This window comes from Chionomys nivalis, chromosome 16 (assembly GCF_950005125.1).
Source record: "Chionomys nivalis chromosome 16, mChiNiv1.1, whole genome shotgun sequence".
Lineage (NCBI taxonomy): Eukaryota > Metazoa > Chordata > Mammalia > Rodentia > Cricetidae > Chionomys > Chionomys nivalis.
Window position 1 is genome coordinate 32,883,035 of NC_080101.1, and position 13,033 is coordinate 32,896,067.

Genomic DNA, 13,033 nt, shown 5'->3' on the forward strand with positions numbered 1-13,033 from the left:
TACCTTGTATAGACTTGAGCATTATAGCCCTGCCCTTAAAGATCTCATGATTTGTTGATAGAGGCTGATACACGAATAATTGCAGTGTACACCACAGACCTTTCTGCTGCAGTGTAATGTTAAGACTTCTAGTACATTGATAACTAGTGGCTTATAAAGCAGCTACTACGTGAACAACACCAGGGAGTTGTCAACCCACTATCTGTGCTAATACTCAGGTAGTCTAAACTGAGGGAGGGAAGACAGTTCATACTCACAGGAAAAACTTTCATAAGAGGTGTCAAGGCAAACAAGAGAATGGAATATTTGAGAAACTATGGATAGCTGCTTATTTAGGGTTTCTGTGGCTGTGGGAAAATGCCATTACAAAAGCAGCTTAGATAGGCAAAGTTTTATTTGGTTTATACTTGCTTATCACGCCTATCATAGGAAGGCAGGGCAGGAACCTGAAGGCAGGGACTTAAGCAGATGTTATGGAGGAGTGTTGCTGACCTGGTTTGTTCAACCTGTTCTTAGAGCTTGCAGGACCACAAGACAGGAGTGACAGTTCCAACAATGAGATGGGCCCTCCCATATCAATCATCAGTCATGAAAATGTATAACAAGCTTGGCCACAGGCTGATTGGCTGGGGTTATTTCTTAATTGAGGTTCTTTTTTCCAAAATGATCCTAGCTTGTATCAAATTGATATAAAACTAGCCAGCACGCTTGCCTGAGTTATAAGATGCTTGGTTAGTGGGTGTAGCACTAATAATAAAAAAACCCAAGCCGGGCCGTGGTGGCGCACGCCTTTAATCCCAGCACTTGGGAGGCAGAGGCAGGCGGATCTCTGTGAGTTCGAGGCCAGCCTGGTCTACAGAGCTAGTTCCAGGACAGGCTCCAAAGTTACAGAGAAACCCTGTCTCGAAAAACCAAAAAAAAAAAAAAAAAAAAAAAAACCCAGAGTCAGATATTGGGGTTCATCCCAAAAAACAGAAAAGAAAGGAGCCAAGCCACTAGCAAAGTCTTACCTCTACCAAGTCTAGGCGATCACAAACTAAGCAACCAGGCTCTCCTCTCATTTTATAGTCCCTCAAGTGCTTGGATTAAGGGTGTGTGATTCCCTAGTACTGGGGATTAAAGGTGTAGGCCACCACCACCTGGATTTATTTCTGTACTTATCTTGTGTAGCCTTGAACTCACAGAGACCCAACAGACCCCCAAATCCTAGGATTAAGAGTGTGTATCAACCATTGCCTGACCTAAAAGTGGTTTTAGCTTTGCCTCTGGTCTTCAGGCAAGATTTATTTATCAAAATACAAATAATATACTAGTACACACAGGAAAGACAAATAAGGCTAGAACAGAGTGGAGGCCAAATTATGAGAACCTTTTTGTATTCGTGGTAGGCTTAAATTTGTTCTGAAATACACAGGTTAGCCATTTAAAGAATTTTAAACCTGACTAAGGCATGTTCACTGTGGGTGGGTAAGGAAGTGCTAAATGGAATCTCATATGGTGCTCTAAAGTCAACGTGAATGTTAGGTGGTTAGGTCTGAGGTGCGTGGCAGACAGAGAGGAGAGGGGAAGAAGGGGAAAGGCTGCTAAAGGAATCATCAAAACAAACAAGCACCCTGCCTCTGTTGGAACCTTGCAGGTACTGTTGAGTTTAAAGAGACAGATCTAAAATAAAATTGTCTTTACATTGAGTACTTCTTAGGTTTATACGCCTAAGACTTCAAAATTCAGGTTGTAAGCCAGGCGGTGGTGGCGTACGCCTTTAATCCCAGCACTCAGGAGGCAGAGGCAGGCGGATCTCTGGGAGTTAGAGGCCAGCCTGGTCTACAAGAGCTAGTTCCAGGACAGGCACCAAAGCTACAGAGAGACCCTGTCTCGAAAAACAAAAACAAAACAAAAACAAAAAATTCAGGTTGTACTGCCAGTACTCACCAGTATTCAGATTTAAGAGGATTTTTAAGAATTAATCACTCATTTTCATTTTATTATAGGAAATGTGTGCAAACTAAAAGTCAATGTTTTAAAATATACCTGTTATGTAACCAGTTTATGATATGAGTGTTGCCTATTGCTTAGTTTTCCAGTATACACAATGAAAACACTTAAGTTTGGTAAGATTCTTTCTGTGTGTGTCGCATTATTTGTAAAATCTTACGTGTAGCTGCAACATAAAAATACTTTTAAAACAAGCCAGTTGCTTTGCTAGGTGTCTCGGTGAACAAATGCAGTCTCATTGTTTGTAAGTCTGATCTAGAAGGATCATGAAGTCAGACCCAGCCTGAGCTAATCCTCTGGGTGGTGGTGTTTCACGCCTTTAATCCCAGCACTTTGGAGGCAGAGGCAGGTGGATCTCTTTGACTTCAAGGGCAGCCTGGTCTACAGGACAGTCAGGGCTACAAAGAGGAACCCTGTCTCAAAAAATTAAAAAATAAAACCATTTGTGGTTAGTGGGTTGAAAGGAGTCCTTGCTCAGCAGTGTGCACCCATCAGGTATCGCTGGGATTCCTCTCTGCAGTAGCTTTAGCTGTACTTTGTCTTTTGTTTAGAGACAGAGTTGACACTCACACGTTAGAAAAGTCATTTCCTCAAGAGAAACTCTTTTATCATACATTCTCCAACTCTGCATCCTTTCTTAAATTCATTATCTTGTGAGTTCTCTAAATATCACAAGCCTTTTCTAGAATTTTCACTGTCTCTCCTGCCCTTTCACCTACGTATAAAGGGGATCTGAAAAGTGAAATAATTCCTATGTTTGCCTATATCAGACGAATCTGTGATTAACCTTTTCTGGTTTTTGTTTGTTTCATAGACTGAAGGGGCTGGACTTGCTACTTGCATAGAATTATGTGTGAAAGCTCTTCGCTTAGAATCTACAGAAAATACTGAAGTGAAAATATCAGTTTGCAAGACCATTTCCTGTTTGTTGCCTGATGACCTGGAAGTGAAACGTGCTTGTCAACTGAGTGAATTTCTTATTGAGCCTACTGTAGACGCATATTATGCTGTGGAGATGTTATACAACCAGCCAGACCAGAAATATGATGAAGAGAATCTTCCTATACCAAATTCTCTACGCTGTGAGCTCTTACTTGTTTTGAAAACTCAGTGGCCCTTTGATCCGGAATTTTGGGATTGGAAAACCTTAAAACGACAGTGTCTTGCACTAATGGGAGAAGAGGCGTCTATTGTGTCTTCAATTGATGAACTCAATGACTGTGAAGTGTATGAAAAAGTAGATTACCAGGATGAAAGCAGAGGAGCATCTGTGAATGGGGTTTCTTGTGGGCTTGGCACCAATTCTGGCCTCCTGATGGATACTGGTGATGATAAGCAAAAGAAGGACATAAAAGAATTGAAGGACAGGGGGTTCATATCTGCTAGGTTTAGGAATTGGCAAGCCTACATGCAGTATTGCGTGCTATGTGACAAAGAATTCCTTGGACACAGAATAGTACGGCATGCTCAAAAGCATTACAAAGATGGGATTTACAGCTGTCCCATATGCGCAAAGAATTTTAATTCTAAAGAAGCTTTTGTCCCTCATGTCACACTGCATGTTAAACAGTCTAGTAAAGAGAGACTAGCAGCTATGAAACCAATAAGAAGATTGGGAAGGCCTCCTAAGATCACAGCCACCCATGAAAGTCAAAAGACTAGCACTAATAATGTGGCCAAACAGGAACAACGGCCCATAAAAAAGAATAGCCTCTATTCGACAGATTTCATAGTGTTTAATGACAATGATGGTTCAGATGATGAGAACGATGACAAAGATAAATCCTATGAGCCAGAGGCGATCCCTGTCCAGAAACCAGTACCCGTTAATGAATTTAATTGCCCTGTAACTTTTTGTAAAAAGGGCTTTAAGTACTTCAAAAATTTAATTGCTCATGTAAAAGGTCATAAGGATAATGAAGATGCCAAACGCTTTCTTGAAATGCAAAGCAAAAAGGTCATTTGCCAGTACTGTAGACGGCATTTTGTGAGTGTCACTCATCTCAATGATCATTTACAAATGCACTGCGGCAGTAAGCCCTACATCTGTATTCAGATGAAGTGTAAGGCTGGCTTTAATAGTTATGCAGAGCTGTTGGCCCACCGAAAGGAGCATCAAGTCTTTAGAGCAAAGTGCTTATTTCCAAAGTGTGGCAGAATTTTTTCCCAAGCATATTTACTGTATGACCATGAGGCACAGCACTATAATACCTACACTTGTAAGGTCACGGGGTGTGGTAAGGTCTACCGTTCTCAGAGTGAGATGGAGAAGCACGTGGATGACCACAGTGCTCCCGGAAACGTGCTGCCTTCTCAGGAGCAGCTCAGTTTGTCTGGAAATGATGTGAGTCGGAACCCAGAAGGGAGCACTGGGGAAGAAAGAGCAGTGCTTCCTTCAGAGAAGAATAGCTCTGAAAAGGGCTCAGGAGCAGGAAGAGGTGATGGCTGGGAGAAAAGCCAAGCGGGCCAGCTCTCTGCCTCTGAACTCAGGCAAGCTAACATACCATTGTCAAATGGTCTGGAAAACCCTGATAACACTGCTGTTCTTCAGACCAGTGAAGTGGCTGTGTCCATCAAGGTGTCCCTCAACCATGGCACTGAGGGTGACTTTGGGAAGCAAGAAAACCTAGCTGCGGAAGGCACTGGTGAACCGCTGGTGACAGATTTGCGTAAGCCAGGTGAAGGTGCTGCTGTCGGTTTGTGTCATCCATGTCTCCAAGAGAAGAAACAGCATGGGCACCTAAGTGAAGCCCAAGTGGCTCATAATTCTTTAGCAAATTCCGAATCGCTGAAGATGGGAGACCTTAACCCACAGAACTTAGAAAGACAGGTGAACACACTGATGACCTTCTCTATAGAGAGTCAGGCAGGACTGCTGGACGGTTCGCAGACTTCCAAGTTTGAATGTGGAGGTGATGGGAAGACATCACCCAGCCTTTACGATTTACCTCTGAAGACACTGGAAAGCATTGCGTTTGTCCCATCGCAGCTCAGCCTGAGCAGTTCTCTGGGAACTCCCTCAGTACCTCCAAAAGCTCCAGCTCAGAAATTCAGCTGCCAGGTCGAGGGGTGCACTCGAACATATAACTCCTCCCAGAGTATTGGGAAACACATGAAAACAGCACACCCTGACCAATATGCTGCTTTTAAAATGCAGCGCAAAACTAAAAAAGGTCAGACATCTAACAACGTAAATACGCCAAATCATGGAAAGTGTGTTTATTTTTTGCCATCCCAAGTGAGCAGCTCTAATCATGCTTTTTTTACACCACAGACCAAAGCCAATGGGAATCCTGCCTGTTCAGCCCAGTTGCAGCATGTCTCGCCTTCCATTTTTCCAGCTCATTTAGCAAATGTATCATCTCCATTGTTACCCTCAGTGGAAAGTGTCCTAAGTCCAAACCTACCTTCTCAGGATAAGCATGGACAAGATGGTATATTGTGTTCACAAATGGAAAATTTGTCTAGTACTACCTTGCCAGCACAAATGGAAGATCTAACCAAAACAGTTCTGCCTTTGAACATTGACAGCGGCTCAGATCCTTTCCTTCCTTTACCCACAGAAAACAGCTCTCTCTTCCCTTCACCAGCAAACAGTGAGAATAATTCTGTTTTTTCCCAACTGGAAAATAGTACAAATCACTATCCCTCGCAGACGGAAGGAAACATGGATTCCTCCTTTCTGAAAGGAGGCAGTAGTGCGAATGGGGCTTTTCCTTCCCAAGCGAGTGTTTCAGATGACAGCAGCGGCGCCGGTGCACAGCAGCCCGCATCTAAGAAGGTGAAAAAGGACCGTGGTCGAGGCCCAAATGGGAAGGAAAGAAAACCCAAGCACAACAAAAGGGCTAAGTGGCCTGCAATTATCAGAGATGGGAAATTTATCTGCAGCAGGTGTTACAGGGCTTTCACGAACCCTAGGTCCCTGGGTGGACACCTGTCTAAACGGGACTACTGCAAACCACTGGATGGAGCAGAAATTGCACAGGAACTTTCACAGAACAACAGACAGCCTTCCCTTCTGGCCAGCATGATTCTCTCTACAAGTACAGTGAATATGCAGCAGCCACACCAATCTACCTTTAATCCCGAAGCCTGTTTTAAAGATCCATCCTTCCTGCAACTTCTTTCTGTGGAAAATCGCTCATCATTTTTACCAAGTTCATTTCCTAGATGTGATGTGAGTAACTTTAATACCAGTGTTGGTCAGGAAGGCAGTGAAATTATTAAGCAGGCTTTAGAAACTGCTGGCATTCCCAGCACGTTTGAGAGTGCTGAAATGCTTTCTCAGGTTGTTCCTGTAGGCAGTGTCACGGATGGAGCACAAGGGAGTTCAACAGGGATGCCAGGCACAACTGTGACACCCTTGTTACAGACTGTTTGCCACCCAGACAGTTCACCAACTGATCAGAATAGAACACCAAATTCCAAAACTTCCACCATCAAGGAATGTAACAACTTGCCTATCTTCCCCACAAATGATTCACTGCTAAAGACTATTGAAAATGGTTTGTGCGCTGATTCCTTTACTACTTCTACTGAGCCATCGCAAGATTTTACCAGCAATAGCACACATATTCCTGTTACAAGTGGGCCTCAAAATTCAAGATCCAGTCCTTTGAATAAAAAAGGAAACAGTGCATCTAAGAGAAGAAAAAAGGCTGCTCCTCCAGTCATTGTATCCAGTGCTTCCCAGAATGCGGCATCAACTGACTTGACAGTGGGACTCACAGCAGAGAACCTTAAGGTTCCCAATACCAATATTTGTTCAGAAGTAATTCCAAATTGTCAACCTCGGGTTTTGGTGGAAAATCTCACACAGAAATTAAATAACATTGACAACCATTTGTTTATAACTGATGTAAAAGAGAACTTTAAAGCCAGTCTTGAATCACACACAGCATTAAGCCCTTTAACATTAAAAACAGAAAATGGTGATTCCCGAATGATGGCTTTGAGTTCATGTACATCAGTGGATTGTGATTTGCAGGTTTCTGAAGACAATGTTATACAGAACTTTGAAAAGACTCTTGAAATTATTAAAACTGCTATGAATTCTCAAATACTCGAGGTAAAAAGTGGATCTCAGGGTACTGGTGAGACACCACAGGATGCTCAGATAAATTACAGCATGCCCCTTCCTTCAGTGAGCCCTACCCAAGACAACAGGTTACCTGATTCTTCTCAGTGTTCCTCTTTCCTAACTGTAATGCCAACAAAGAGTAACGCTCCTCAGTCTGAAGTGTTACACAAGGAAGATCAAATACAGGACATTTTAGAAGGTTTGCAAAACTTAAAATTAGAAACTGACCTCTCCACTCCAGCTTCCCAGTGTACGCTGATAAACACATCAGTAACAGTGCCCCCTACTCCTACTAAATCAACTCCAAATATTACAGTCCAGCCAGTTTCTGAAATGATACATATCCAGCTTAATGACAGAGTTAATAAGCCATTTGTGTGTCAAAACCAAGACTGTAACTACAGTGCCATGACAAAGGATGCCCTGTTCAAACACTATGGTAAAATCCACCAGTATACTCAAGAAATGATTCTTGAGATTAAGAAGAATCAGTTAAAATTTGCTCCATTTAAATGTGTAGTACCTACATGTACCAAAACATTTACAAGAAATTCTAATCTCCGGGCACACTGTCAGTTGGTGCATCATTTTACAACAGAAGAAATGGTAAAGTTAAAAATAAAAAGGCCATATGGAAGAAAATCTCAGAGTGAAAATTTGTCAGTGCCACAAATTACTCAAGTGAAAAAACAGCCACTCGTAGCAGAGGAGATAAAAACTGATTTACAGCCTGCCTTAGTGTTGCCGGCGGGGACAGATGATGCCCTTGGCAATGTAGCAGTAATCCCAGAAAAACAATTTATAGAAAAAAAAAGTCCTGAGAAACCAGAAAGTTCTTCACAACCTCTCACAGTCACTGCCGAACAATATAATACAAACCTCACAAACCCGAAAGCCAAAGGAAGGAAAAATAAGAGGCATAGAAAAGAAAAGGAAGAAAAAAAAGAGAAGAACCCAGTCTCCCAGTCCGTTGAGTTTCCAGCAAGATACAGTCCATATAGACCTTACTGCTGTGTTCACCAGGGATGCTTTGCTGCTTTTACAATACAGCAAAACTTGATTCTTCATTACCAGGCTGTACATAAATCAAATCTTCCTACATTTTCTGCAGAGGTTGAAGAGGAAAGTGAAGCTGGAAGAGAAAGTGAAGAAACTGAAACTAAACAGTCAATGAGAGAATTTCGCTGCCAGGTCAGTGACTGTTCTAGAATTTTCCAAGCAATCACTGGCCTGATACAGCACTACATGAAACTTCATGAAATGACCCTTGAGGAAATTGAAAGCATGACTGCTGCTGTGGATGTTGGCAAATTTCCATGTGATCAGTTGGAGTGTAAATCTTTTTTTACAACGTACCTGAGCTATGTTGTTCATCTTGAGGTAGACCATGGGATTGGAACAAGGACAGGTAAATCAGAAGAAGACGGCATATATAAGTGTGACTGTGAAGGCTGTGACCGGATATATGCAACTCGGTCTAACCTCCTCCGACACATCTTTAATAAGCATAATGACAAACATAAGGCTCATCTGATTCGGCCAAGAAAATTAACTGGTCAGGAAAATATATCAAGTAAAGCAAACCAAGAAAAATCAAAGCCTAAACATCGGGTATCAAAACACAGCAGATCTGGAAAAGAAGGAATAAAAATGCCTAAGACCAAGCGAAAGAAAAAAAGTAATTTTGAAAACAAGAGTGCAAAAGTTGTGCAGATTGAAGAAAATAAGCCTTATTCTCTAAAACGTGGAAAGCACGTATATTCCATAAAGGCTAGAAACGATGCCTTGTCAGAGTGTACAAGCAAATTTGTAACGCAGTACCCATGTATGATAAAGGGGTGTACTTCTGTTGTTACAAGTGAAAGCAATATCATTAGACATTATAAGTGCCATAAATTGTCCAAAGCATTTACATCACAACATCGCAACATTCTCATTGTATTCAAGCGGTATGGCAACCCACAAGGAAAGGACGCTTCTCAGCAAGAGGATTGTAAAGATGATGCAAAAGATCCTGATGCATTTGTGTTAGAGAGAAACGATAATTCAAAAGCATCTTCCATTTCACAGGAAGAAGGTATAAAGGGTGAGAAAGATGAAATGGATGAGCTAACAGAACTATTTATTACAAAATTAATAAATGAAGATAGCACAAATGTAGAAACTCCAGTTAATACTACTTTAAAGGTAAATAATGATTTTCAGGAAAATAATTCCTGCCCATCAGAAAAACAAAAGGCAGGTAATTTGAAGAGAGTTAATAAAGAAAAAGGCATTGTGCAAAATAAAAAGAGAAAGGTTGATAAAACTGAGCCAGAGTTACCATTGGAGGTAAATAATACACGGAAGGATGAAGAAACTGCTGTGGCTGTTCAAACCATGGAGGAGCATCCTGCCTCCTTTGACTGGAGCTCCTTCAAGCCAATGGGATTTGAAGTGTCATTTCTGAAGTTTCTGGAAGAGTCTGCAGTGAAGCAAAAGAAAAATACTGACAGAGACCATTCAAACAGTGGAAGTAAAAGAGGATCCCATTCAAATTCAAGAAGAAATGTTGATAAGACCACTGTGACTGGTGGTAATCCCACTTGTTCTTGTAAAGAAAGTGAACTCTTTGTACGGTTTGCCAATCCCTCCAAGCTTCCGTTCAGTGAGAATGTAAAGATTGTTTTAGACAAGACTCTTAAAGATTGCACTGAGCTTGTCCTAAAACAGCTTCAGGAAATGAAACCTACTGTGAGCCTAAAAAAGCTTGAAGTGCGATCAAATGCTCCAGCCAGGACTGCTTTGAGAGACGTCAGCATAGGCAGAGCCACGGGCAGAGGGCAGGACTGAGAGCTGACTGGTGTACTATAAATGCACATCATTTGTAGTTTATTTTAACTAGAAAGCCATCAAGCATGCTGTAATTGTGAGCTTTTTAATTTGTTGACATGAATTAACCTAGCTTTAAAAAAAATGAGAAAAAAAAAGCCATGACATTTGTCATGTAGAACTTTATTTTATCCCTATGGGACTTGGGCAAAATCAATACTTCAGTTATTGTAAATAATTGAGTTAAGCCTCAGATTTCTGTCACCTGTTGTCCTTTCCATGAACTCTATTGATTATCTGTGGGATTGGTGTCTTCTCAGCAGATCACCACTCGTGTATAGCAGTACTCTTTATCTGTAGATAGTTTTTTTGTATATATTTATTATTGTAAATCATTTGCTGCCACCAGCAGTCTGTAAGTCTAAATAAGTAAATGATACATTTATATTTGCAATTTTAATTTTAATGAAGTGATCAAGTTTTTAAACTTTTATTGTTTTAAATTAAGAATGTTTTGAACTAAAACTAGAAACTGCCATAGGTTTTGTTTTTTTTTTTTTTTAACATAAACATTTACAAGATGATGTCAAGCTGGTTCGCACGGTAGGCACATTGCAACACTTGGCTTTGGGAACTTGCCATCCTCCATTCCTGGATGGTGTTTGTGTGAAATCAGAGCAGATTCTTTAGTAGTTTCATAGAGCTGCAGATTTTTTTCCTTTTTCCATTGCTTCTAATTGGATAGTTACTTTGAGTCCATGAAATGTAATGGAAATGTGAATAAAGACTTTACTACATTGAAGATTTTCAACATTGGTATTTTAAAGTATCCTTTGTCAATGTGGTAGAAACTAGTAGTGGAGCAGTGTAAATATTCAAGGTGGTGGTTTGTGAAGTAGCCCAGTATTGCCTTAAATAAAATCACATTTCAGTTCTTCTTTTGTATGTGATCTTATAAAGATTTTTTTCTTCCCATTTTCTGAGATTTATGGATGGTGTATAGCTTTAAACTGTATAAACTTTTGTGGAAAGAATTTTTTAGACATTTTATAAATTTTAAAATTGGTATCATCAAAGTGAGCCCATCTTGTGTTTATAAAATGCAAGAATCCTTAACATTTATAGTTACATAGATGAGACACTTTCTATAAGGAAGTCATATGTTTTGATTTTACTATTTATAGGCATTGGGTTGTGCAGATTTGTCTGTATTTTTCACATTATCTAATGATACTATTTTCATTAGATTAGTCTTCATGAACAGTATTAGTTATGATTGATTTTTGATCGTTCCGTATCTAATTGTAGCTTAGCTTCATTCACCAGACCTGTGCTGCGAGGTAGGAGTTGCTTCAGGAGCACTGACGGCCTCGTCCAAAGCACAGGTGGAGTCGGTACTGGAAGCAAGCAGCCTTTGGATGTTTACTTTCGTTTCTGTTTGCCCTATTAGCATTGTTGTTTTGTTTTCTTTTGTTTGACATACCGTAATGCCGTTCCATTCATGGTGTTAGCCTGAGCTGTGGTGTTGTGGTCACATGGATGTGTGTGTCCCTGTACAGCATCAAACTTACAGGAGAGAGAAATCACTTCCCTGAAATTGCTGGGACTCTGAATAAGCAAGCGTGGTGAAGGAGTGAACTTCATTTCTTTTGGAAATGTTAAAGGTCTAATTATGAAAACATTATAGTTTTATGTGGGGACCTAGTGAGTTCTGTTGAGTAGTTGGTTTCACCTTAAGTTTCTTTTCAGTATGCATAAAACGTGACACATTAAAATGTTACCATTTGGTAAGCCCACTGTTATTTATTAATGTTAAAATAAAGGTGGTTTTCATCGTTGATTTATATTTTTTTAAACACCTGAATAATTTTTTTCTTCATGGGATGTTTCCATACAGTTTTCTTAGGAACACTCCTAATTCGGACGGAATCTTAGCAAAACTCTGAGAGGATGTGGTAGCAGAGAGGTTCATTGCCGCCCTTGTGAGTCCTCACGCAAGGTGAGAAGGCCAGTGCAGAGCCATGGCCCACACATGCAACTCTAGCACCCAGAGTTACCTCAAGTCCCAGAATGGGTAGGGACAATACGGAAGGGAATACCTGAATAGTGGGCATTTTCTCTCCTTAGTAGAACATTGACCATAGATGTCCTTCAGTCATTCTGCTGTATTTCCAAAGAAAAGGCTTGCCGATATTGAGTGGCATTTCTTTCTTTCTAGGTAGTGAATGTAAAGTAATTGTGAGAGTGAGCTTTAGTGTCAAGCATGAAGTGATCAAACGAGAATGAACCTACAGAATAGCATACTGGGAAAGCTGATACGGAATATCACGTCTCAGTATTAAGTAACAAAGTATTTTTTTTCTCAATCTGCTCTTAATAAATTCAAGACAGGGTTCCTCTGTGTAGCCCTGGCTGTCCTGGAATTCATTTTGTAGAATAGGCTAGGTTGAACTCAACAGAGATCCACTGGTCTCTGCCTCTGAATGCTGGGATTAAAGGTGTGCACCAACACACTGAGTTTCAGTATGTTCTTAAAATACCTTCTTCCTTCAACTTATATTTTCCCAAGTTTTCATCATTAAAGACTAGAGGGTTTTTTCTTCTTTTTTTGAATCCCGAGAATTTAATAGTACAGTTCAGTACTTTATTATTCAAAATAGCCCCCTTTTCCTAGTTAAACTTAACAGTTCTGGAAACTTTTTAGCAGTGTTAAATTCAGTTAGGTCTTAAAAAGCTAGGCAAATAAATGTTTTATTAATGAAGAAAAAGGTGGCCATTGAGTGCATTTAAGTTGAACAACTATCCAAGTACGCATTTTAGACAATTGAAATTGTTCAGTGAATAGGCTGGGGAAATTGGAGATTCACAAGAAGGCATGTGCCTTGTTTAGAAAAATTGGTGCAGACAGGAAATACAACATAGTGAGTTCGGAGAGAAACTAAGTGTTTAGGAAGGTACTGGAACGCATGTAGTCCAAGCCTTCTTTGGGGTCATGAATTGTGAGCTGTGACCAGAGGCGCTTTCTTGTGTGTTAGAGCCTCTGAAAGGAGAGTGGTCGTTAGCATATTAGACTTTTCCAGGCTTAGCTGATGATGAAAACGTTGTGTCCCACTGTGCTGATATCAAGGACAGACTGAGTGCTGCTGTCTC

The 13,033-nt window shown here is 40.5% G+C and overlaps 1 protein-coding gene across 1 annotated transcript in view; it reads left to right on the top strand.

Moving 5' to 3' along the window:
- Znf292 (zinc finger protein 292) overlaps nt 1-11,676 on the top strand; it is a 76,637-nt gene extending 64,961 nt beyond the window's left edge. The window contains exon 8 of the mRNA XM_057790430.1: nt 2,807-11,676. Within this exon, the coding sequence (XP_057646413.1) occupies nt 2,807-9,904 (7,098 nt within the window). The 3' untranslated portion in view covers nt 9,905-11,676. The remainder of the gene's footprint in view (nt 1-2,806) is intronic.
- Nucleotides 11,677-13,033: the final 1,357 nt, after the last annotated feature.